We start from the raw sequence: 27,913 nt of genomic DNA on the forward strand, positions 1-27,913 counted from the left end.
AATAATATAGAGTTTTGAACAATATTTTAATGTTTTATTAACAATAATTTATGTGTGCCCCTACATGGATCGGAGCCGTCGATTCATACAACCCGAGTCATAAAATAATTGTATGTATAAACTAGATCTTATGTGTCTATCTCATAGAAGACCTACTTTTAAATAAGAGAACATTATAATTTTAGTCGCGTAAATTGGCTTGTTTTTTTTTAGTTCTATAACTTTTCAAAGTTTAGTCTCAGTTCAGTAACTTGTATTTGCTTTTTTTTTTTTGGATTTCGGTCTTTTAATTAAAAGTCATTAAATCAGTCGAATATTACTTATTTGGCTTCAATGTTCTTTTATAAGAGTCGTGTGGTTAGAATTAAACTTATATTATACATATTAAAATTACCTAATCAAAATAAAACAAAAGAACAATATTAAGTTTTCCCTCCGATTTGTGAATAGTGAGTGTCGTTTTTTCTTTATTTTCTTCCTTAATTTTTGCGTAATGGATTTTAATTGTGTAACTTTTGATTAATTAATTCTTGTCGAATAAGTCTTATTGGAGAACTTCGAAGCCAAATAAGTAATATTCGATTGATTTAGTGACTTCGGATAAAAAAAACCCAAAAGCCAAAAAAAAAAATTTAGTTACTGGATTAAGACCAAACTATACCCTAAAATCGTGGTTGGTCCATTTTATTCAACTTGAAAATAAATTTTGTAGGTGATTATTTTCCCTTTCCAACTTGATCGAAAAAACCTTTATCATTTATTTTTGTTTTTTTGGAACGAGGAAGCTTTAGAAAATGAAAATTTTTACATTTTGCTCTCAGATGTCGTCATTTAGCAGAAACACCTTTATTATCTTATTAATTTTAAACCTTCCACCCCAAAGTAAATTAAATCATAAGTTGGAAGTACAAAATTGGCCCACTTGTTCGAAAATACTTTAATAAATTCTCACATCCTTGATTTTGAAACTTCGGCCATAAAAAACTTAAAACTAAAGTTTTATTAAAATAAATACCACATTTATATATATTATGTCGATGATAAACCACAATCTTTATATTTCGATGCTCTATATAATTCGAGAACACGTAATAACTTATAAATATCGATAACCGGCTATAAATCGTATTGATATACCTCAATAAAGTGATCTCCTTGTATGAGCTGAAGAAATTCCTCCAAATAAAAGATGAACTGGTACTGACCTGAAATCACGAACAAGAGTGTTAAGGGGGGCCGGAAGGTGCTCCGGCGTATCCCCTCTGACGCTCAAGTCAGAAGCTAGGATAGCGAAATATAGAGAGTGGTGTGTGCGCACAAGTGAAAATTAGGATCCAAATAATGAAAGTGAACCTGTTATTTATAGGAGAGAGCTCCGCATTTAGCGCTTACCTTCCTTATCAAGAACCCGAAAATCTCGGGATCACGATCCTGAATATCTAGGCTGAGATCTCGCCCGCAACCTGAAACACTGATCCTAACATCCTAGCTGGCTCACCAAGGTTGCCGAGCAAATCTACGAAGCTAACTCCCTACTGACATTAGGGCTGAGCTGAGCTCCCAAATTCCCGAGCTGAGCTCCCGACCTGAACTGGCAAATATGGTGGGGGAGCTCGGCCGAGCTCCCGAGCTGAGTTCCCGACCCGAGCTGGGAATTATGGTGAGGGAGCTAGGCCGAGCTCCTGACCCGAGCTGATAATTATAAGGGTGGAGCTTGGCCGAGCTTCCAAGATCCCGAGACCGAGCTCCCTACCCAAACTGGTCATTATAAGGGTGGAGCTTGGCCGAGTTTCCAAGATCCCGAGACCGAGCTCCCTACCCGAACTGGTTTTAGTCGATTAGGGATGTTCTTTTTACCTTAGGGTTATCTACGAGCTGAGGTGATTTACTCCCCAGGATATCACAAGTCCCTCCCATAAAAGTCGAATTGAGGTCAAAAACTCGAAATTCATTTTTATTCTGAGATGACCCTAAATGGATGCCGAGTTGAGGTGTCTTACCAAGCCTGGCTGTCATTATGGCATGTACTATGTAACGGTAACTTTTTGAATTCCACTCGATCTGAGCCGTCCACCTGTCCTACAATCAACGGCCTGAATTGATCCGAGCTTTCTATAAATAGGCCTCGCGGTAAAATTTAATTTCACTCTCACTTTTATTCCTCTTGCATATTTTCTCTCTCTAGCTTTTACTCCCGAGCTTCCCTCAATTTCTTACCACCCTTTCCTCGCCACTTTCCGAGCTTCCTACGTAAGTAAATACCTTTCATGGCTACTTCTTTCCGAGCTCACTCTGGGAGTTCAGACGAAGTGTTCCGTGAGGTGGATCAATTTGATTCCCTCGCTCTTACTCCCGCGGGAGAGCCCCTAGGCTAGGACCTTGCTCGCCCCTCCATGTCAGCTCGGGATGATGACTTGGGCAATGGCCCTGATGTCCCCATGGTGTCGTGGTTCGAGCTATACCCTTCTGAGCTAGATGCCTCGGACGAGGGTAAAATAAGGGCTCTTTCCCACGCTCCTGCGGACTATGAGTTCATTATCCCTGATCTCGATGAACGAGCTGATAATCCCCCAGAGGGATACTACACCTTTTATGTAGATCAGTTAGAAGCCGGCCTAAGGTTTCCCTTGCCCCTCCTTTTTCAACAGCTCAACCGTTACTACGAGCTTCACTTAGGGCAATTCACCCCCAACTCCTTCCGAACCTTGTGCAGCTTCGTAGTTCTCTTTAGAACACTAGGCTTTGAAGTGACTTGTTTTACCATCTGCAATTTTTTGCTCCCCAAACGTTCTGAAGAGGGCCCCTTTTATTTCTCCTGCCGTCCCAATTGTAAATTCTTCAAGGGTTCTCCTAGCTCAAACAAGAACTGGAAGAACTCCTTTTTCTTTGTTCATCCCTCCGATGACTGGGATATATGCTCAGTCTGAAGGGATGCTCTCCCCCTCTTACCTGTCCCCGCCCCGGGCTTTCGGCAGGGGAATTGTTCACTGGAGCCCTAAGGGCTATCAGGGGAAGGTGCTTTGATACTGCTGCCCTGGTAGCGGAGGATCTGCTCTGCCACCATGGGCTCAGCTCGGCCGATGTTTCGATTCGAGGAAACTTAGGTACGGCCCTTCCCCTGCCCTGGCTCCCTTTCTATTATTATTGTTATTTTACTGATCTTCCCATTTATTTATTCAGAAAAAGGGTCATGGATGCTGCCATGAAGAGAATGATAGAGAAGAAGAAAACAACAGCTCAGCCAGGGAGCAAGGCCGAAGGAAGTTCTGCCAAACCTACAACTGCTTCTTCTCGAGCTGCTGCTGATGTCTCCGAGCCTTCCGCTTTTCTTTCCAAAGGCTCCAAGAGGCGTGCTACCTCCAGCCTCCACCCCGAAGTAGTAGAGCTGGATTCGGGAAAATCTACTATTCCCGAGGTAGCGCCTTTTCGATAGTTCAGGTCGGAGAAGCCCCAAACTCCCGTGGTCCGATGCCGCTCCAACTTCTTCGACATGTATCATGATGATCTTAGGATAGTGGGGCTAGGACCTACCCCAACAGCCGGCTCAGTCCTTCGAGACATGCTCTCTCAAGACGATGCTGACTATGTAAAGAACCTTGGTTGGGCTGAGCTCTTACAACGCTCCAATACTGCTTCTGTCGAGGTGACTTATACTTTATTCACTTTGATTAGTATATTACGCTCAGTTGATAACATTTTCTCTTTTTCTTATGCCAGGCTGCCGCTCTGAATGCCAAAGTGTCCCTCCGAGCTTCTATTGCTCGAAAGCAACTTATCAGGGACACCAAAATCTATGAGGCTCACGTTGCTGACCTGACCCAAATACTGGAGGACACTAACCTCTCTTATGACAAGAAATTGGCCAACCTTCAAGCTCAGCTGGAGGAGATGAGGATGGGTTTCCAGGCCGAGAGGCTGAAGTATCAGAGTGACCTCCGAGTCTCTGAAGTGCAGAATGAAGTCCTCAAAGGGGAACTCAAGGGAGCACAGGATCAGCTCGCCCAAGCCGTTCAAGAATTGGAAACGTCCCAGACTGAGCTGACCAAAGGAATTGAGGGTTTTAAGGAAATCTTCCTGAAGTCAGATGAGTATATGGACGAAGTGGCTGTCCAAGCCTACGGCTATCTGGCCAAAGGATTCCAGGGCGGCTGGCTATCCTCCTGAAGGGACCCCCTTAGACTTCCTCGACTTGGATGGGTTTGCCCTTGCTGTCACTTTCGGAGAGGCAACAAAGGAGGATGAGGGCGAGGCTGAGAGGGGCGAGGGTGAGGGTGAAAATGAACATTAATTTTTTGTACTAATAGATGTAAACACTTTTGATTTCCTTATGCTATTATGAGTGCCCTTGTTTTATTATTACTATTATTTCTGAGCTGACCTCACCAAAGGGATTCCCGCAGTATTCCCAACTGATTGTCCTTGAATACGAGCTGAGCTAACCTCCTTGATACGAGACACCATAAACACTTAAAAATAAACCAACACCCGAAGGTGAGCAGAGCTGAGCTCTTGAAGGGAGATAAGATTACCATTTAAAAATAAACCAACACCCAAAGGTGTTGAGCTGAGCTGAGCTCCCTAAGGAGATGTGAAACTATCCCCTAAAAATAAACTAACACCCGGAGGCATTGAACTGAGCTGAGATCCTTAAGGGAAGCCAAGTACTTATTTAAAAATAAATCAACACCCGGAGGCATTGAATTGAACTGAGCTCCTTAAGGGGAGAAAAGTACGTATTTAAAAATAAACTAACACCCGGAGGTATTGGACTGAGCTGAGCTCCTTAAGGGGAGCAAAGTACGTATTTAAAAATAAACCAACATCCAAAGGCATTGAACTGAGCTGAGCTCCTTAAGGGGAGAAAAGTACGTATTTAAAAATAAACCAACACCCGGAGGTATTGGACTGAGCTGAGCTCCTTAAGGGGAGCAAAGTATGTATTTAAAAATAAACTAACACCCGGAGGTATTGGACTGAGCTGAGCTCCATAAGGGGAGCAAAGTACGTATTTAAAAATAAACCAACACCCGGAGGCATTGAACTGAGCTGAGCTCCTTAAGGGGAGCAAAGTACGTATTTAAAAATAAACCAACACCCGGAGGCATTGCACTGAGCTGAGCTCCTTAAGGGGAGCAAAGTACGTATTTAAAAATAAATCAACACCCGGAGGTATTGGACTGAGCTGAGCTTCAGGAGCCGAGCTGAGCTTTCGGAACCGAGCTGAGCTGCCCGAGCCAAACTTCCGACCTAACCTGACATATGTTCTCAGATCGCCTAAATAAGCTCCCGAGCTCCCAAGACAAATTGCCTTGACTACTAGCTCATCTAAATGGGAGCAATGTAAAGTGACCCCTCATAATTACCAAGTGCTTGTTTAATTGACCTGCTAAAACCATTTGTACTTGAGTATCTAAAATGAGCTAAGGGCTGAAATCAAAGGGTTGTACCTGAGATGAGCCCAAAAATCAGGGTCGAGGTGACGTGACTAAGGTAGAGAGCTGAAACAAAGTCAGGGGCCTAAGAGGCATGACTAAGGTAGTGAGCTGAGCCAAAGTCAGGGGCCTAAGAAGCGTGACAAAGGTGACGAGCTGAACCAAAGTCAGGGGCCTAAGAGGCGTGACTAAGGTGATGAGCTGAATCAAAGTCAGGGGCCTAGGAGGCGTGACTAAGGTAATGAGCTTAGTCAAAGTCAGGGCCTAAGAGGCGTGACTAAGGTGATGAGCTGAACCAAAGTCAGGGGCCTAAGAGGCGTGACTAAGGTAGTGAGCTGAGCCAATGTCAGGGGCCTAGGAGGCATGAATAAGGTAATGAGCTGAACCAAAGTCACGGGCCTAAGAGGCGTGACTAAGGTGATGAGCTGAACCAAAGTCAGGGGCCTACGAGGCATGACTAAGGTAATGAGTTGAGCCAAAGTCAGGGGCCTAAGAGGCGTGACTAAGGTGATGAGCTGAACCAAAGTCAGGGGTCTAAGAGGCATGACTAAGGTGATGAGCTGAACCAAAGTCAGGGGCCTAAGAGGCGTGACTAAGGTAGTGAGCTGAGGCATGTCTTCATCAATATTTTCGAAAGAACAACTGCTTATAGATAAAATTAAAATGTAGCTTGCATGAATTACAATTGAAAGGAAAATTGTTCTTGCAACATTTAAGAATAATATTTGCGTAAATTGTAAGCACTCCAAGGTCTCTTCAGCATCTTCCCATTTGAATCTTCTAAGTAGTAAGCATCCGAACTGAGCCTCATCACCACCTTGTATGGTCCTTCCCATTTAGGGTCAAGCTTCCCTACAACCGCATCTTGAACTCTACTGAGTACCAAATCTCCTACCTGAAATCCCTTCCTGTGCACCTGATGATTATAGGATCGAGCTATCCTGCTCTTGTATGCCTCCATTCTGATGGCAGCAGCTTCTCTCTTTTCCTTCAGAAATTCTAAGTCTTCCATTCTCCTTTCTCCATTTTTCTCATCATAGAAAATGATCCGTGCTGACTCTTCTCCAATCTCTACTTGTAGGACTGCCTCATTTCCATATACTAGAATAAATGGAGTCTCTCCAGTCCCAATTCTCGGTGTAGTACGAAATGACCATAACACACTAGAAAGCTCTTCCACCCAATTTCCTTGGGCTTTTCCCAAGCGCGTCTTCAAGCTTTGCACCAAAGACCGGTTAGTCACCTCCACTTGACCATTGCTTTGAGGATAATGGATAGATGTGAAGTGCTATTGAATTTTCATCTCTTTACACCAGGCTTGTACCCGAGCCCCCTGAAATTGTCTTCCATTGTCAGAAATGAGCTTTCTAGGTACTCCAAACCTGCAAACGGTATTCTTCCATAGAAACTTCAGAACTTCTCCTTCAGTAATTCGCGCCAAGGCCTCCGCCTCTACCCACTTGGAGAAATATTCAATGGCAACCAACAAGAATTTTTTCTGAGCTGGGGCTGGAGGAAAAGAACCCACAATATCAATTCCCCACTGGTCAAAGGGACATGCAGCCACTATCCCTTTCATCAATGCTGCGGGTTGGTGCTGGAGTCTGCTATGCCATTGACAACTTTCACAAGAGATCACCAAGGCTAGAGCATCATTTAAAATAGTAGGCCAAAAGTATCCCGCTAAGAGCACCTTGCGAGCTAGAGAGTAAGAGCCCAAATGATTTTTGCAACACCCCTCATGTATCTCCCTCAGAACATAACTAGACTCCTTAGGACCCAAGCATTTGAGAAGAGGTCCAGAGAATGACCTCTTGTAAAGAATTCCTTCCACCATCACAAAGCGAAAGCTCTTCTGTTTCAACCGGTATGCTTTTTTTCGGATCCCTTGATAACTCTCCCTTCTCCATATATCCCAAGAGTTCTTTTCTCCAATCACTCTCTTCCTGAGCCTCTGGTATGAGCTCAGTAGAGGGCGTTAACTCCACTTGCACAACTATCTCCCTTGTTTTCCAGCTATGAAGTGAGCTGGCCATCTTGGCAAGAGGATCTGCTTTCTCATTATTCTCTCTAGGGATCTGCTCAAGCATTACCTCATCAAAGAGGCCTGATAAGTGCATTTTGTATGCATTAATTTGTGTTATTTTTATGTCTATTTTATGTGCATTCATATTTCTTTTATGTGTTTTTATGTGTTTTAGTTCATCTATGTGTATTTCACTCCTCGGGTTAATTTTGTAGGAAATTGGATTTGTGAAGAGTGAATTATGGATCAGCTTTGGTAGAAAAATCATATTTAATTTTAGAGAGATCCAAATCCGATCTCCACCGTTCAGAATGAATTCAAGATATTTTGAAGCTGCTGTCCAAATTTCAGGTCAATCCGACGGCTGGAACTCGAGATATGATTTTTGCAAAAAAACTGCGCGCGGGAAAGAACACATACACGAACCTAGACACGGACCTGGCACGGGGTCCATGCATATCGCGAAAATTTCAGAATTTGGGCAGAAACATGCTCGCTCGAGCGAGAGGTGGTGCTTGCTCGAGCGAGCGAGACGTGATTTTAATTTTTCGGGACAGAAGAGTGCTCGCTCGAGCGAGACCCTATGCTCGCTCGAGCGAGCCGCGGAACCAGAGTTTTATTTTTGGAAAATTCTTGCTCGGGAAGGATTTTATCTTTTTAATATTTGGGACCTATAAATATATTTTTTAGCATCAGAATAAGGGTTCCAGTTCCAGATTTTCAGAGACGGCGGCTACTACAACTTGGGAGAGAAGATTTCTCGTTTCTTCTTCTTTTCTTATTTTTATTTTCAATTCATGATCAAAAACTTTGTTTGAATTATGAAATTGATTTTTGAGTAGTTTTCTCTTTCGATCAAGGCCACGTGATTGGGCCAGACAATTTATGTATAAAACTCGTTTGTTTATTTGAGATTTTTAGACTTGATTGATTTTATTGTTTATCGAATTTATATTTGTCTTACAAATTTTTTGGCCAGTTATTTGTTTGCTTGTTAATCGATTCCAAGTCGACAGAGGAGGTTTCGAATTCGATCACTTTGATTTTCAACATAGTGTAAAACTGACTAGAAATAAAATTCGGTTTCATTATGCGGTTTGGGTGTAAACTGAATTTTCACAGTTATTCATGCATTCAATTTTGATTAGAATTACGAAAGATTAGTTCATCAATATTTGAATAGGTTTTATTGTTCTAGAAATAGTCCTTCGAACGAATTAGAAAAATTCCCGTGAATTAAGATTAAGTCTGATGTCTTAGATCGACTTCTTGTTACATGAGTTGTCTGGTACCTACGTGAGTCATTGATCAAACTTTTCTCAAATTTGAAGTAATCCAAAGTTTTCTGCTGCGTTTTAATTAATTTAATTTTAATTAAAATTTTATTTATTAGTTAAAAATCTGAATCATCTTTATTCATTAGTCTAGATTAAGTAGAAATAAATATATTTTGGTAATCATATATTTACAGTCCCTGTGGGTTCGACACTTGGACCTTTGTCTACTATATTATTACTTGACCTGGTACGCTTGCCAGTTGGATTTATTCACACCGATTAACGCGGTCAAGGCCCCGAGCTTCCTCTATTTCCTTCGTGTACTCCTTTAACTTCTCACTTTTCACCTCATAAAATCCATTCACCTGTTGAGCTACCAATTGCGAATCAGAATAAAGGTGGACCCGGGTTGCCCCAACTTGTTTAGCTGCCCGAAGGCCAGTTAACACGGCCTCATATTCTGCTTCATTATTGGAAGCTCAAAAATCCAACCTGACTGCCAACCTGATCTCATCTCCATGAGGGGATATCAGAAACACCCCCACTCCACTTCCTTTACTATTAGAAAAACCATCCAAATTTACTTTCGTTAAGCCCTGTCCTTCCATGTGTTTTGTTTCGGCTAGGAAATCGGCCAATGCTTGAGCTTTAATAGCTGCTCTTGGTTCATACTGAATATCATATTCACTGAGTTTAGTAGTCCACTTCACCAATCGTCCCGAAATGTCAGCATGAGTTAATATCCTTCCAATAGTACTATTGGTTAACACCACAATAGGATGTGTTAGAAAATAAGGTCGGAGCTTCCTGGCCGTCATAACAAGAGCAAGTGCCAACTTTTCAACCTCTGAATACCGGAGCTCAGCACCTTTAAGAGCATGTGAGAAGAAGTAGATGGGGTACTGAACTATACTCTCCTGTCTGATGAGAACTGAGCTGACAGCCCCTTCCAAAGCAGATAGGTAGATGAACAACGGTTCACCCGGAACCGCCTTAGCCAACACAGGAAGTTCGGCTAAATAATTTTTTAGATCCTCAAACGCCTTCCCACATTCAGCATCCCACTCAAACTTCTTAGCTTTTCGAAGAACCCTGAAGAAAAGTAAACTTCTATGAGCTGATCTGGATATGAACCGAGATAGAGCCGCTATCCTCCCTGCCAACCTTTGAACTTCCTGCAGATTTCTAGGATGAGGCATGGATCGGATAGCTTGCACTTTCTTCGGGTTAGCCTCAATTCCCCTTTCAGTAACCATGTACCCCAAAAACTTGCCTCCTCTTACTCCAAACACACATTTCTCAGGATTAAGCTTTATTCCGTAAGACCTGAGCGTGGCAAAGGTCTCCCTCAAGTCGGTCATCAAACCCGCATCATTCTGAGACTTCACCAGGATATCATCAACATAAACTTCCACATTTCTGCCAATCTGGGAAGCAAACACTCTGTCCATGAGCCTCTGATAAGTAGCCCCTGCATTCTTCAAACCAAAAGGCATCACTCGATAACATAAAGTTCCATGAGAGGTAGTGAAACTTGCTTTATCCTGATCTTCCTCAGCCAAAGGAATTTGGTGGTACCCTTGATATGCATCCATGAAACACAAATATTGATGACCTGCCGTAGAGTCAACCAACTGATCAATTCGAGGAAATTGATAGCAATCTTTCGGGCACGCCTTATTTAAGTGTCGGAAATCAACACACATCCTCCATTTGCCTGAACTCTTAGGGACAAGGACCACATTCGACAACCAAGTAGGGAACTGCACTTCCCTAATGTGACCTGCCCTGAGGAGCTCATTCACCTCTTTCTTAATAACTTTATCCTTTTCAGGTCCAAAGTGTCTCTTCTTCTGCTTTACCTATTTTGCTCCCGCAAAAATGTTGAGTCGATGAACCATAATTTCTGCACTAACTCCCGTGAGCTCTGTAACAGACCAAGCAAAAATATCTTTGTTCTCCTTCAAGCAGTCAACCAAGCTTAGCTTCACTGAGGAACTGAGATCAGCAGCTAACTTCACAATCTGAGCTCCAGGACTTAACTCCACCTTCTCATGACCTTCTTCAGACATTAAAAACACCTTTTGACCAAACACCCTGGGTGCCCGGCCTATCGAAACCATTCCTACTTCCCTCCTACTTCTCTTTGCATCAATCTTTACTTCGTTCACATAGCACAACCTTGCTGCCTTTTGATCACCCCGAACTACCCCCACTTCCTTTCCACTTGGGAACTTCAATTTCTGGTGGTAAGTGGAAGCCACAGCTCGGAAATCACTCAGGGAGGGCGTCCCAAGATCCCATTGAAAGAGGATGGTGCATCCACCACCGTGAAGCTGTCCATCTTGGTTACTCTCTGCTCCCCACTTCCAAGAGATAAGGGAGCACTATTTGTCCTAGGGGTTGCAAAGCATGACCTGTGAATCCATACAATGCCATGGTGATTGGGTCTAACTCAAATCCTTCCAATTTCATTTGGTCAAGGGTTTCTTTGAAGATAATATTCACTGAGCTTCCAGTGTCCACAAAGATGCGAGCCACATCATAATTGGATATGGTCAAGGTGACTAATAAAGGATCATTATGAGGTATCATCACATCCTTTAAATCTTACCTTCCAAAACTGATGTTCGGATCAGTAGGACAGCTGAGCTGAGAATTCACTTCAAAATTCTCCAATCTACGCCCGTGAGCTTTGCGAGCCCTTCCTGAATCTCCATCCGTAGTGCCCCCTGAAATCATATGGATCATACCCCTATGAGGGTGATTTGAAATTTGTTGAACCCTCTCTCCCTGACCATTTTGAGGAGCTCTTCCTTGATGATCACCTTGACCCCCTCCAACTTCGTTCCTCTGATTCCTCCATTGTGGAGCTCGACCTTGGCGAGGAGGATTTGCTCTTCGAGTCAGCTCAGCTCTGATTCAAGGATCATCGTACATGATCCTCTGAACCTCCTCACCTAGCCTTTGACAATCATTGGTGACATGCCCATACTCTTGATGAAAATCGCAAAACTTGTTAGACGGTGGTAACCGCGGGCCTTTCTCAGCATTTCGGGGCCTCACAAGTGCTAGTCTATCCTCACATACTTGCATTGCCTTCTCCAGGCTTACTGAGAGTGGTACGTAGGGGTAGGGTCCCTTAACCCTGTTCAACTCTTCTACAACCCTTTTCCTTCCTCCTTCTGTCTTCCCCTCTGCCTTTGTTCCCAACTTGTTACTTGGTTTACTTTCAGAAGTTCCTTCCTGTCTCCTTTGCCTCTGTGCATCCTCCAAGTTCACATACTTCTCAGCTCGGTTAAGGAGTTCATCATAAGTCAAAGGAGGCTTCTTGACCAAGGATTTGAAAAACTCTCCTCCCCTCATCCCTTGAGTGAAAGAGTTAACCACTGTATCAGCAGTAGCAGCAGGTACTTCCAGAGCTGCTATATTGAAATGCTGAATATACTCCCTCAATGGTTCCACCTCAGATTGCTTCAGATTAAACAAGCTGAGGGCTCGCATACTGGTGTAAAAAGTCCGAACTGAAATCATTGAAATTCCGGATGCTACCAGGCTGTACGAGGTTGAACCATTGTTGAGCTGACCTCACCAGAGTAGTGAGGAAAACCCGACACTTAATTGCATCTGAGTATCTGTGCAACAGAGCTGCATTTTCAAATCTTCCCAAATGCTCCTTCGGATCTGAGCTCCCATCATATTCCCCTAAAGTAGGCTGCTTAAAATTTGCAAGGAGTTCTTCATCTAGAATAGCCCGAGCAAAAGGGCTTTCTCTCTGTATAGGCCCTGGCCGACCTCCGACTTGCCGACCCAGTCTCCTGATCTCTTCCCACACCGCATCCATTGGATTCGGCTGACCTACGGGTGGAGGTGGAGGTGGTGGTGGATTCTGATTCATGGCCGCTTGCACCGTTTGAGTGATGAACTGGCTGAGCTGATCTACAGTCATGTCCGCCACATTCCCTCTTCCCCTTCCTCTTTCTCTTCCTGCCATATCTACGCCTTAGCTTGAACTTCCCACGGACGGCGCCAATTGATATACCTCAATAAAGTGATCTCCTTGGATGAGCTGAAGAAATTCCTCCAAATAAAAGATGAACTGGTACTGACCTGAAATCACGAACAAGAGTGTTAAGGGGGGCCGGAAGGTACTCCGGCGTATTCCCTCCGACGCTCAAGTCAGATGCTAGGATAGCGAAATATAGAGAGTGGTGTGTGCGCACAAGTGAAAATTAGGATCCAAATAATGAAAGTGAACCTGGTATTTATAGGAGAGAGCTCCGCATTTAGCGCTTACCTTTCTTATCAAGAACCCGAGAATCCCGGAATCACGATCTTGAATATGTAGGCTGAGATCTCGCCCACATCCTGAAACACTGATCCTAACATCCTAGCTGGCTCACCAAGGTTGCCGAGCAAATCTACGAAGCGAACTCCCTACTGACATTAGGGCTGAGCTGAGCTCCCAAATTCCCGAGCGGAGCTCCCGACCTGAACTGAAAAATATGGTGGGGGAGCTCGGCCGAGCTCCCGAGCTGAGTTCCCGATCCGAGCTGGGAATTATGGTGAGGGAGCTAGGCCGAGCTCCCGAGCTCCCGACCCGAGCTGATAATTATAAGGGTGGAGCTTGGCCGAGCTTCCAAGCTCCCGAGACCGAGCTCCCTACCCGAATTGGTCATTATAAGGGTGGAGCTTGGCCGAGCTTCCAAGCTCCCGAGACCGAGCTCCCTACCCGAACTGGTTTTAGTCGATTAGAGATGTTCTTTTTACCTTAGGGTCATCTATGAGCTGAAGTGATTTATTTCCCGGATATCACGTATTGACATTTCCTATGAAATAGTATCGTCCGAAAAAATATTTTAAAAAAAATACCAACTAATTCAGTAGCTCAAACACAATACTACGTTCATGGTGAGAACAGAAGAGAGGTCAACTCTTTGGACAACTCACAAAATCAACCCATCTGTCAAAGAAATCTTCGAAAATGGGTCAAATATAATATTATAATTCGTTTAATAATAATATCTCATGCTCCATTCCCATCATCATTATTTGATTGTAATTTATTTTATATTATTATAATTTATATATATGTGAACTAAACGAGTAGCATATGCCGTAAAATCACACGTCTATGTTTTGTATTGTATTTAACGCGTACCCACGTCTCATGCTTTAATTTCTTAAGCCATATTTTATTATTCACACCAGCGGTCGACTAAATATTGAAATGCGTGCATAATTATTATATATAAATTTAAATAAACATTATTCCATGATTTCCTCTCCTCAAAATAATTATTTCTCACGTAACGCCAACTCATACAAATAATGTTTTCTCCATGTCAGTTATATAATGTTGTACATTCAAAGGGTAAAATGAAAATTAAAAATAGTTTATAAACACTTGTAATGAAATACTTTTATTCGATTAAAGATTTTTGTAAAGAAAAACGAATAAAAATAATTATTATAATTAATGATTCATTGTACAATCGTCATCCCAATACTTGGATTCGAGACGTGACAAATATTATGAGTTATATAGTATATTTTACTCAACGTATTTATATGGTTGCTATATCGACGATGGATAGCTGAGAACGCAAGAGGGACCGCCACCTCTGAAGTTACAAATAATTTTAATTTTGAATTCGCCTTTCCAAATAAAATAAAATTTATTTGAAAATAATTATTTGAGATTAAATCTAACCAATTAAGTAATTAAATTGTTCCATAAATTATAAATAAATTTTGGTTTAAGTATCAATATAATACTAATTAATTAATACAGAAATCAGTTACATATATAATCTACGTACCATCTATATTCATCCAATTCAATTATTTAAAAAAGCATAACGTTTAAGGATCGAGTTTGCGGTCAAACTACATTTATTTTGAATTAAGTTGACAAGAAAATTTCCAAACAAAATTAATGGAGAGTTTTGATAAGTCTTTTTGGTATGAACAGATCTTAAATTTTTTATTTTTATTTTTAAAATACAATTGGTTTTTAAATAAATGAAAAGCTATCAGAGTTGTATATTTTTCAGTTGGTGTTTAATTCTCAAGTAATTTGACGTTATATTATTATATATATATATTTTTTATGATTGGTAAAATTCGCATCGACCACCTTCAATACATACTAGAAAATGAAAAACAAGTTATCGTTGTTTTATTTATGGATAGGTTTTTCATTCATAAAATGAGTTAAATAAACTTTTGACGTGAAAAAAGAGTGTATGCTTATTTTACTGTTGGTTGATTGATCGTTACTTCTGACATGTAGATAACTTATTAGTTATTTAAAATAATAATTCTTAGGTAAAATAATAGGCCAAATTGGATCCGTCAACGGTGTAAGGATTTTTATATATTAAATAAAAATACAAAAATTTATGCATACGCTGGGTTTTCTTCTGTCTCCATGACTTATCTACGCCACGTACTTTGATTACACCATAGTAAAGCCAAAAATAAAAGAATCACAAATAGTCATGTTTTCACACTTCTCCCCTAGCTATATAAATCCCTCCAATTCTCTGTTTTGTTCCTCACAAATTAAAAACTTAATTTTCTCTTTTTCTTGGAAAATATTCACAATATTTGAATATATAATTAGCAAGAAGAAAAGAAAAAGAAAAGAGTGAGATCGAAAAATGGAGTCCCAATACAAAAATAGCAACAATGGAGGAATAGAGAGCGGCGGCGCAAATACGACATACGGCAGAGGAAGCGAAGTGGCGGTGGCTAACAAGAAGAGCTTCAGAGGTTGGGACTTTGTTCTGCGGGTTCTTGCGCTCGCTCTCTGCCTCGCGGCGGCGGTGGTTCTCGGCGTTAACAAGCAGAACACGACGGTGCCGGTGTCTTTGGTCCCCACGCTGCCGCCGGTCAATGTTCCCGTCACCGCTAAATTCCACTACTTGTCCGCCTTTACGTAAGTATATATATATATATATATATGACTTCCATCGATACATTATTTTTGCAAATCATATATATATACTACCCAATGGATAACTAATTTTCAATTTTGATTTTTTTCTTTTTTTTTTTTTAGGAAATATTGGTTTCAAAAAATACATTGATTCGACTAATTTTTCTCGAATGAGAATTCAAAATTATATATAAAATCAAGTGAAATATTATATATGTCTTAAAATCTGAGTTTATATTCTATGATTTGGTAGAATAATTTAATTAGATTTTTTTAACCAAGAATTAATAGATTTGAATTCAATTATAAATTATATATATCGAGACATATTCTAATTAAAGTTGATTATGATTATATTTAAGGGGAACGAAATACATTCTAACTTATCAACGGTCATCATAATCTCAAACTTTAGAGAATTTATAATCACATGCACGTATTCGCATAAATATTTTCTTGAAACGATAAATACTTTTAGTACCTAGCTTATGTAAATTATTTAAATTATAATGTAAAATTAATATTAAGTTTTTTTTAGAGAAATACTATAAACTTCTTTTATATCATATATAATTTTTGAGTTATATATATGAATAATTAGTGTAGAGAACTATGCAAAAAAATTTGTGATCTCGTAGACGTTGAAGTTTGATTTCCTTGCTAAATTGAAAATAATATTTTGTCAAATAAGTTTAATTATTGTGTGTGAAATCTGATACGTTGATACGAACTATCTAGCTATCAGCTTTTTTAAGCATCAATTTGTACAAAATTATTCACTCTCCATAGAGTTTTAACTTCTAACTACTATTCGACCAACCAACCACCTGTGTCTACAATTGCACTATTAAATGTGGTAACACACAACTTGCTTATTATTTGATTTATTAATGTCAACCTGGGATATATATATTTGAAATAATTATTATTGTTTAACATAAATAAAAAGAAAAATTTTAGACTTGGCGAGTAGCTAGCTAGCTTTAATATTGTTTAAATGTAATTTCAAAACTTGCAATTTGTGCCTATTACTTCTTAAATTATCCCCTATTTTTATGATGTAGTATTTATAATTTTGTGACATGTGTCATGGTCCTCACACCCATTAATCTCTACTTAGCTTTAGAAAACTATATAGTATAATCGTGTCATGTTAAAACAATTTACTGCCTACCCCCATTAATTTTCATTTATATAGTTTGACTAATATATTTGAAATTTTCGTACCATTCGAGATACTTTGACTTGGTGTAAAGTAGAGAGGGGGACAGAGAGGCAAAGCATTGTGTGGAATGTGGATGCCCATCTTCCATTAATTACCTATTCTCACTTTTATGAACTTTTTTTGTCGCAAATAATTGGGTCTCGAATACGAGATTTTATGTTAAATTTGAGATCTAAGTGTCAGGTAAACTATAAAATATGCACGATAAAAAATTTATGGTCGAAATTGCCCCAAGTCATTGAAATATTTTCCCCTTTTCTAGGTACCTTGTGGTAGCAAATGCTATAGCATGTGCATATGCTGCCGTTTCATTGCTCCTGGCATTGGCAAATAAGGGTGGGAAGAAGGGTATTTCCCTTGTTATCATGATTCTTGACCTAGCAATGGTGGCACTACTTTTCTCCGCCATCGGAGCCTCGCTCGCGGTCGGTCTTATCGGCTACAAAGGCAACTCACACGTCCGTTGGGCCAAGGTGTGCAACGTGTTCGGAAGATTTTGCAATCAGGTGGCCGCCTCCATAGGTCTCACCGGTGCGGCGGCGGGAATATTCTTTCTGCTTGTGATCCTCATCGTGTTTAACTTGCACAAAAGATGCTAAACATTTATGTCTTATATATACCTTGAACGAATGGTATAGGGAAGTGTGTGTGCATGTGTCGATGTGTGTGTGAGTTTAATTTGTTGGTATTTTACACTTTATGTAATTTTAGATTAATGTTTGAAATTAATGTTTGAAAAAGATTTTTTTTCTTAATTACTCGTAATGCGCTGTTAATATTCGTGTTTATTGTAAGGGTGTTTTATGATTTAAAGATGAATTCTAAGATTTTATTATAAATGTGTGGGGGCAATGTGGCTGTGTTATAATTATTTCGATTTTTCTTAACTGCAGAGAATGGAATTTCACTTTGAATTAGACTTTTAAGGAAAAAAACACTTTCGTTGCTTATTCCTTTCGCTATCTAGCTTATTCACATTTATGGGCTCTTCTACAACCACAAAATTATATAATTATCGCACTACGAATAGAGATAATTATAAATATTGATTTCGTATTGCTATGATTTCGTATTGGAAAAACTGCATTTTTTATTTAATTCGTATGTATTTATGGATTATTTTATGTTAAATCTAAGTATTTCTCCGTTAAGATCTGGTGAAATGATGGCCCTTAGATTATCAAAAGATATATCAACTTTCATAAAAATTTGGAGGATATGCACGTGATCTAATGATATTGAAATAAGAGGATAAATACTCCCGAAGTAACATAGACTAACTTTGTTTTGACTTTTTTTTTATTTCAGTCTTAGTCGATTATTTATTTTTAGTAATTTTTCGGACGTTCCATTGACATGGCAAAAATGAGATGTTAGTGTGGCGTTTACGTTTAGTGACACATAACATTCTCAATTAAAAAACAAAAACAAAATAAAATGCAAAAAATTGAAATTAAAGACTCGTATATTATTAATACTGAAATTTGATAACACTCATTAAAAAAAAAAAAGGCAAAAAAGAAGCCAGCACACATGACAAAAAATGCAAAATTTCCTTTATTTCACCTTAAGTTCCAACATTAATTAAGGGAAAAAAACTTGCACTTGAAATATGCTCATTCACCAACAAAAAAACTCGTGTAATTGCGTCATAAAAATAACCAATAACATCCTCAAGTCTGTTGCTTATACTTCATACAAAGCTGCAACAGCTCCTCTGCTGCTTTATTCATTGCATCTTCTTCTTCATTTTTCATCTTCTCACTCAATTCCATAGCCCTAAACCTCAATTTTTCGCCACTCCTCTTCGCCATGACCTCATTTATCGCATTCGCAACCCCGTCACTCTTGAAATTTCCTTCCTCATCTCTTGCAACCTCAACACCAGCACCAGCCTCCACCACAAGCCTAGCATTCAAAGGCTGGTCGAACTTCAACGGCACCGCTATAACCGGAACGCCGAAACAAAAGCTTTCCATCACGGAATTCATCCCACAGTGACTCATAAAAGCACCTACACTTTTGTGTGCCAAGATTTTAGCTTGTGGCACCCATCCTTGCACAACAACACCCCTTTCTTTAACTCTGTCTAGAAATCCATTTGGCATTGCCTCGTTTATATTAATCGTCTCCGTGCCGGGAGATCTCACGACCCATATGAAGTTCACATCACACAGCTCCAACCCTTTTGCTATCTCCTCCATTTGATCTTTACACAAGTAGTTCTCACTGCCAAAGGAAATGAGCACGGTCGAAAGCTCGGGTTTCTTACTTAGCCATTCCACAATCTCCGAACCGTCTTCTTCATTGTTAGATTGTACAATAAGTGGACCGACGGGTACGATGTTTTTCTTGCACAAATCAGACAAATAATCCACGTACTTCCCTTCAATTCCCCTGCATGTCTTCATCAGTATGATGTCACGAGACATTGTGAAGTGGCCAAATGACAAATCTTTTCCACCCTCATGATCTCTTGTAATTAGTTGACCAACGGCAGCCTTCAATCCCTTCCTTTCGTAGTGTTTAAGGTACAGTTCCGGATAAGGGAAAGCAGAGTCTCTAACGGTGAAGCTATGATAGAAAAACGAATACCCCGCGGCCCCTGTGGTGGCGAAATGGATGGCGGGAATGTTCAACGACGAGGCCTTCCTCGCAGCCCACGGTTGGAAAACATCGTATACGAGCAAATCGGGCCTCAGATTGGCGATGATATCAGAAAAGCAGGGGATGGACATTTGAAAGGCTTGGAAAAGCCTTGGCATGAGCTCCGGGGGGACGTTTTTCGTCGTGTGGAAGTGCGGAGGAAGATCAGGGAATGATGGTAACTGGAGTTCAACTAGTTGGATTGATGAATCAGATTGTTGTTGAAGTGAGTTTTTGATTGAATCCAGGATGATTGCTGTGGAACAGAAGTATATATTGAAGTTGTTGTTTGACAAGTTCTTGGCTAGCTCAAGAAATGGGAACACATGGCCATGTGCGATCCATGGAAACATAAGGATGCTGAATCTACTCTCACCTTTCGCCTCCATTGATGGAAACTTCTTGCTCTGTAAATCAGAACTTTGTTCCAAGGGTTGAAGCTTTGTTTTTGTTTTTGTTTTCCCAAGCAAAATCAGGCATTAGACTTACCTACCATGTGATGCTTTCCAGGTAGAAATTGTAAAATATTTACACCTGAATCATGCACTATATATATATATATATATATATTTATAAATAGTCTAAATTGTCCTTGCTTTAATTATTATGTTTATTTGTATGTGAAAAGTCAAGGGGTAGTTTAAGTCATTTTCACAAAATTTAATAAAGCTAATTTAATTCTTCGTTGTTGCATTGATTATGGTCTTATTATTACTATTATTACTAAAAATTACACATGTTTAAACCATGTTATCAAATTAGATTGGATTAATAATAACCATTACTATTTTATTTAAAATATTATTATTCAAATATGTCTAATTGTTCTTTTAAAATTGTTTAATATTTATAATTAATTATGTAGGAAGAAACATGATTTGCATAAATGATTTCGAGAATGAATATTTAAATCATATTAATACCGGATTTATTTGAAATTTAACTTATTTCATAACATGTTAATTTTAAATAAATTAATGTTCATTAACAAATATTAATATAAACTAAAATTTAAAATTTTATTTTATTTTATTTCATTTTTTTACATTTTATTCAAACCCCTAAATTTATAATCTAATTTAGAATGGAATAATCCGGAATGTCTTATCAATTGTCTTTTAAATACAACAATATTTAACAACATTTATTAAAAATTAGTCACATTATCTTATTTTGTAATATATTTTTCCCCGAAACTTCTTTTGTAAAATTTTAGTATAAATATTTATTGAATTATGTTAACATATGCGTATTTATGATCTCATAAAATATATCTAAAATGTAGCTTTTTGAAAGAACTTTTGAATCATGAACATATGTATCACAATAAAATATTTTTAAAGAAAAATACAGTTGCTTTTTCTCGAATGACGATTGTTTCAAATATATTTTTCTCTCATCTAAACATATATTCATTCCTAATTACAAAGAGTACTTTGTGTTAATCTATTAACTTCTTTTGTACTGTCATATATCTTCACTTAATTAATTTTTATATCACATAATTATATTAATTTAAAATTTTTATATACATCTAATTTAATATTAATTAATCAATTTTGAACTGTACGTATTTTAATAACTTTTACTTCAAAATTGAAGAGCAAGGTTTATCTATTAAAAGTAAATTTTATGCGCTTATTATGTTTGAAAAAACTGCATTTTTTATCCTGTGATTATGTCATTTTTGTAATTTTGGTCGTTATGTTATCACATTTTAGTTTTAGATCTACAACTTTTATTTTTGACAATTTTTGTCATATTTAATTGGTAGTGATAATGTAACATTGTATTCGTCAACGCTTCATCAGCACTGTATTTGTTCAATTTCAATACCAAGTCGGAAAAATGACTAAAATTACCATTAAAAAAACAAAGATATCAGACTAAAATTGAAATTTTAATGCTCACAAGAAATTGAATATTAATTTACAAAAGATCTGTTCTGAATCTTTCGATATAAAATTAACTATCCATAATATGTAATTCTATTAAGCATAGCAGGAAAGGTACCCAAAATCCAGAAGAAGTTAAAATTTGGCGAAAACATAATTAAATATCAAATTTAATGAATAATTTTTGTGGTTTTATTTTTCAGTAGTAGGATAATTTTGTTACATAATATCAAATTTAATGAATAATTATTGTGGTTTTATTTTGCAGTACTAAGATAATTTTGTTACATAAGATAATTTTAATTGATAATAATTTGTCATTATTTGTGTTTTATTTGAATCTATTGTGGTGGTTTGGGTTGGTCAAATTATTTAATGTGAATTTATTTTATTGTTTTCTTTCGGATGGAAAAATGTACTTTTTGATTTTTAAACTATACATGTTCATATATATATATATATATATATATAAACTACGCATGTATTTTGTGTGTATATGTTGGGGATCGGGTGTGTGTGTAGGGGTGAATACACACTTTTAAAATATTTTGAACTACAATAGCTCGTTCTTGAAATGTTCAAAAATGAACTGAGCATCGAGAAATTATATCGAGTTTGGTTACAAAGCCAAACGGAAAACACTCGAAATAATCCCTTTAAAAACTGATTAAGCATTTGAGAAATTGTCTGAAAAGATTGCAAGAGTAGATAATAAAAACATTTTGGTTGAACCATTTTGTCAAACACTTTTGAATGAAATATTTTGGTATTTTAAAGAACACATAAAATGCTTCAACAAATCAACCAAAACAGCAACAACAAGTAAATGCGATAAAGTAAAGATGCACGAATTTTTTTACGGATGTCGGAGACTCAACGCTCTTACGTCATCCTTTCTTCTACATAGGAAAGGATACACTAGAAAACTGTGGATATTACGTCGTCTTGTAATACACCTACTCCAACCTTAGTACTTATCTCACTACCTAAGTAGGAACTCCTAAATTCTCAACTCTCTTCAATGACATAACACTGAAGATACAAAATTTACACATCTTTAATGTCTTTGTGCAAAAACTCTCACTCAACTAATCTATACAAATCATCTAACAAATGTGTGTGACTGAGTTGGAGTGTGAAGAATTTGACTGTGAAAGCTCAAGAAATCTGTCATGTTCTTTGTACCAAGGGCAAACTCTTGACTTAGCTAAACAATCTGTTTTGACGCCTCCTATTGATGTGAAAAAACTCTAACTAGCTGAATAATCTTAGGTCGTTCCCTCTTTCTTTTTCTTAATCTCCAAATCTTGTATTTATAGCATCCAAAAATGATATAGACGTTAGACACAAGAATATGATTGTTGGAAATAATAAAACGATAATATTTACATTTTTGGAAAGTAGTTTTGACTGGTTGACTAGATCTGGATCTGGAGGAGTCAACTGGATAGAGCAGGTGACAAGCTTAGTTAGCAATCGAGTGAGAGCACGTGATAAGCTTGGTGAGGGGTCGAGTGAGAGCAGGTGACAGTACCTCGACCAGTTGAGAGACCAAGTGAGAGCATCTCTACTGCTTGAATAAATTTTGTCTGTTCATGTACTTATAAATCTTGCTGCATTAATTTCTCGGCAAAGTAAAAAACATAAAAGTTGTAGCCCTTTGTCTTGGCTTTCCAACAAAACAAAAATCACTCATTTTGGAGTTCAAATGAGAGAGTAATGCTTGAAATATTAGAGCTGCTAAAAACGGTCGAGGAGAGCTTGAGAAGTCGAGGGCTTATAGATCTTGATGCATTGATTTTTGGCAAAGGCAATGAACATAAAAGTTGTAGCCACTTCTCTTGGCTTTCCAACACATCAAAAATCCCTCCATTTGGATTTTATATGAGAGAGAATACTCAAACTACCAAACCATGTACAGACTCAAGTTCTGTTATCAAACTATGCAGAACCAGAAACTTCAACGTGATTTATCATATTCTTAAGCTCCGATTCAGACTTTGACATGTGAAGAGGATTTGTAGATAGTATTTTTATACTTCGAACGCATACTGAATCATTCAATTTGGATCACGGAGCTGAGATGTATGACCATTAAACAAGAATTAGTTTGACATTCCATCTGCTGCTACAAGTTCATCCATCTCAGTTTTGAGACGATGGTTTGACCTATATATCATCCGAATTGGTCCACCTGACATGAGATATGACTTGTAGACTTTTGTGTTGGCTACGCAACTGTTTTGGCGGCTGGTTATTTGGATCATTGGGCTATGAGATATGCTTGAGTCAAACAGCTACGCTAGAAACTAAGTTGAACTAAGATTGTATTCCAACAACTTAGCACTTCCAATTTGTGATCTATAAGCTGCATACCTACTAAATTTGTTAGAAGCACAATAACAACTTTTGTTATCATCAAAATCAAGATTGCTTGTATTTTCGGATCCAACGGTATATATTCTTAATTAGTTATTGAATTATGTAAATGTATATGCATCTTTTGTCATGTATTTACTATTTTACAGCTTAGATCTGAACGGTAATTTTTACTAACTTTAGAAATATTAATTTATGTATCTAATGATTATGATGTGTCACTGTAATTTTTTTTTTGAAAGGAGAAACTACGCTTATTTCAATGAACTTTCTCAATTATAAATTCTTTGAATATTTTTGTCTCCTGTCAAATAATGTATATATACTTTATTTTATCACAATAGTTTTTTTAAATCTATTAATTAACTACGCTTGAATTCTCATTTAGATTTACCTAATTTTTATGTCAAGTACTTAAATAAATATTTTTGAAAATATTATGTACATTTATTTTAATCACTTCATTTTTGCAAATGTTTTCATTCAAATAATAAATTCTGTCATTATCTACGCTATATAATTAAAATGGAGCAAAACTTTAGACTAAAGGGTACATTTTTTTAAAAATATATATATTATTCTACATATTTCTTATATAAGCATAATATATTTTAGGAAAAAATGTTATTTTCCTGTAAGTTGGGTTGTTTTGATTTTTTTGCACATAAATTGTTAAAGTTTGGATTTCATCCTAAAAGTTGTTGTTGTTTTTGTTTTGGCTTTTTTGGTTACCCAAAATTACTAAATACACTAGAGATTGCTTATTTGACATCGATGCTCTTTTACGTCTCTAATGTTATAAAAATAAAGCTTACGTTTCAAATTAAAAATTTTATCTAATGGTCATTCACGTTCTCACATTTCAGTTTCAGTCCCGTGTGCTTTGATTTTAAGCAATTTTAGTCTATTTTCGTTGAAAATATTGGTGTTACAATGTACACGCTAGCTCCACATCAGCACTGCATTGATGATGTAATAGCGTCACATTCGAGAAATGACTAAAATTGCTAAAAAAAAAAAAAAAAAGAAGAAGAAGAAGAAGAAGAAGAAGAAGAAGAAGAAAAGATAGAAAACTAAAACCGAAATCTTACAGCATAAAAGACCGAAATCACAAATTGACAAATTTAAGGGATTAAAAATGAAAATTTCCCAAACAAAAATAAGGGAAACAACAAATTTTTTCCCTCCTATTTTGATGTTTTGAGGATCATTTTGCTTTATTTTTCTCATTTTTTTTACCCAGATAAATTTTAATGTATGTAACATAAACTTTATTTCAACACACGTGCTATGTAGGAAACCACCAGTTTCAAATAAACCATATTTTATAGATATAGAGGTTTTATACAAAAAAAAGACAAAAAACTAAAATTTATTTTATAAAAACCATATTTTGATAAGCCACATAACTAAAAGTCAAAATATGCTAACTTACAAGACTAAAATTGTAAATTTTTTGTATCTTTCGTTTTTGAGTTTATTTCCCTTATGTTTAATTTTGAAACTTAATAAAGTACCTATAATAAATATTATGGTTTTTCAGTTATTGGTTTTATATCGTTTTGTTTAGTTTGAAAATAATATTTATGACCATTGTCGATCAGATATCTGTAATATTTATGTTAATATATAATTTTAGATTCATCACGTGCATCGCACGTGTACGTACCTTCGTAGTACATATATATATGAGTTCTTTTAGGGTGTCTAACACTATGCATGTGCCCACTTCATGCCCACCATGTACAATAGATGAGTTGATTTGTACATGGTGGGTATGAAGTGAGCATATAATGTTGAGCACCATAAAAAAACTATATATATATATATATATATATATATATATATATATATATATATATATATATATATATATATAGAAATTTTCAGCTGCCCAACCAATGATATTCAACTCGTCCCCGACAACTAAAGCCCGGTAGTGGGTTTTAGTGATACGGATTTTTTTTAAAAAAAACAACTAAAACCCGATAGTGGGTTTTAGTGGTCGAAGACGAGTTGGGCATGAATGATTGGGCATCTGAAAATTACTCTACATATATATATATATTAGGGAAGAAATGTGGCCGTCCGAAAATTTTTTTAATAACACTAATACTATATAAGAATTTTTTGTTTCTAGTATATATAATATTTGGCCCACAAATTTTAAATGAATACAATAAGTTTGGCGCTTAGACTCAAGTTCTGACTGTTCCAGATCTCTAGATCATAATTTTTTCCCCTCACTATATTTCTCACACTAAATAAAAAATCTTCCTCTTTTGATAATATAATAATTTTAATTTTGAGTATTCTATTTATTTTTTAATTATTTTATTTTTGTTATTGAAAGTTACATACAACTTAACATATAACAATTATTTTCGTTACTTAACATACGATCTCTCCTGTATCCGCCCATACACACATATATATATACTAGAAAGGTGTACATGCATTGCACGTAGAACAGCTTATTGATGAAAACATTTAAACATATGTATGAAATTAAAATCATATTTAAAGATGTTTGAAGAATGACATATCTAGGAGAACTTGTCAATTGATGAGACAAATCATATCCCAAAAATAAAGAAATCATCGTCATAAGCGATATATGAATCAGAGACGACGTTCTTTTATCCACATGACTCATTTTACAATCCAATTCTAGCTTGATTTTGACGACCGACAATTCATTGTGTACTTCGGTATAATCACGAAGTACTTCAACATCTATTCTGTCTTTCTCTCCATTAATCCTACTCCGAGACACGTTTCTCTGACATATATTCTCGTAACCATCATCACTTTTTTCGGCATTGTTTTTATCCGATGATCACCCGAGAAACACAAATTTACATTCTTTTAAGGTTAACCTCTCAATTAGATATTGTTAATCAAATGCATGCAATATTTTTTTTATGTACATATTTCCTCTCTATATATCTATTCTATTATTGATTTCAAAAACATACTCTACTTGATATTTTGAGCGTTTACCCGCATACCATGGGAAACATAATGTTGTCACTATTTAAATATGTTTTTTATAACTATTTCCTTATTCTACGAAATTTGAAATATGTTTTAATATATTATTTACGAATTAAATTATAACTTTGCTACTCATCTTGAAGTAAATTTTCTGTAACGCTTAGTTCATATCAGTCAATTAAAAAAATTCCATCAATTTAGAAAATGTTAATGTTGTGACATAAAATATTGAACTAAATTACATGATATCCAACCGTACTTATTTCTTATTGATCTCTATCTAACATATACATAATTTATTGTTTAATTACGGGTGATTGAATAATCTAGAATTTTAGCCACATAAAAATTTCATTGCTTGCAGAATATCTTTAACTTACTGACTTATGTGTACTTGTCTTCTCTGTGTTACTTCTCAAGTTCAAGGTTTAGATCCAACCTCAAATTTCTTTAAGCAGGATGATTTCTATAAGTTCAAGTTTTATCAATCTTGATCTCCCATCGGCTCTCAAGAATTAATAGACATTCGACATGCCTCAATAGTTATCCATTTCAAGCCTTGTTTCACATATTTTTGGATTATATGATTCATTATCATGATTTTAATAAATTATAATGTCACTCAATCATGTCATTGAAAACTTCAATTATGAAAACATATAGGTAAGTCCATCATTGATAACCAATTTCTTGACCCTGCATGATTACTTTAGCCTAGTCTCATTTCACAAATCCTTACCCTTATTTTCCACTTAGATAGATTAGATTAGACCTAAACATGCTAACGAGTCTTCATGATCTGAGAGACCTAAAAATTATGGTTCCAAAAGTTAGTCCCCATGTTATCTGTGGTGACATCCATTGTTCCAAAATCCCAAGTGTATACATGTTTTTCTATTGCACCAGTTTCAGTTGTTAACCTCAAATTCTTAAGCAAAAGATTTCCTAAATATGTACGTACGTGTAAGAATTCTACGAACATCCTTTAACGGAAATTAAAAAAAAAATCATTCCTAGTTTGCTTCAATCCTCACCTAGGCTTTGGTTGAATTTCCATTTCCCTTGGTATGAATTTGTTTGTCGATTTTGCTAC

The 27,913-nt window shown here is 37.0% G+C and overlaps 4 protein-coding genes across 4 annotated transcripts; 1 reads left to right on the forward strand and 3 right to left on the reverse strand.

The window, feature by feature from the left end:
• Nucleotides 1–6,144: 6,144 nt before the first annotated feature.
• On the reverse strand, nt 6,145–7,552 carry LOC140874363 (uncharacterized). Its single transcript, XM_073277649.1, has 3 exons — nt 7,244–7,552; nt 6,815–7,125; nt 6,145–6,691 (listed from the first exon to the last, which is right to left on the reverse strand). The coding sequence occupies exons 1-3, from the start codon at nt 7,550–7,552 to the stop codon at nt 6,145–6,147; spliced, it is 1,167 nt and encodes a 388-aa protein (XP_073133750.1).
• Nucleotides 7,553–11,657: 4,105 nt separating this feature from the next.
• Nucleotides 11,658–12,729, reverse strand: LOC140874365 (uncharacterized). Its single transcript, XM_073277650.1, has 2 exons — nt 12,323–12,729; nt 11,658–12,240 (listed from the first exon to the last, which is right to left on the reverse strand). Exons 1-2 carry the CDS (start codon nt 12,727–12,729, stop codon nt 11,658–11,660), a joined length of 990 nt encoding a protein of 329 aa, XP_073133751.1.
• A 2,561-nt stretch (nt 12,730–15,290) lies between these two features.
• On the forward strand, nt 15,291–17,658 carry LOC140880736 (CASP-like protein 1E2). Its single transcript, XM_073285436.1, has 2 exons — nt 15,291–15,678; nt 17,166–17,658. The coding sequence occupies exons 1-2, from the start codon at nt 15,401–15,403 to the stop codon at nt 17,500–17,502; spliced, it is 615 nt and encodes a 204-aa protein (XP_073141537.1). The 5' UTR covers nt 15,291–15,400; the 3' UTR covers nt 17,503–17,658.
• Nucleotides 17,659–18,576: 918 nt separating this feature from the next.
• LOC140874366 (mogroside IIIx synthase-like) lies at nt 18,577–19,938 on the reverse strand. Its single transcript, XM_073277651.1, has one exon. The coding sequence runs from the start codon at nt 19,936–19,938 to the stop codon at nt 18,577–18,579; it is 1,362 nt and encodes a 453-aa protein (XP_073133752.1).
• Nucleotides 19,939–27,913: the final 7,975 nt, after the last annotated feature.

Source organism: Henckelia pumila, chromosome 1 (assembly GCF_033568475.1).
Source record: "Henckelia pumila isolate YLH828 chromosome 1, ASM3356847v2, whole genome shotgun sequence".
NCBI classification, from domain to species: domain Eukaryota; kingdom Viridiplantae; phylum Streptophyta; class Magnoliopsida; order Lamiales; family Gesneriaceae; genus Henckelia; species Henckelia pumila.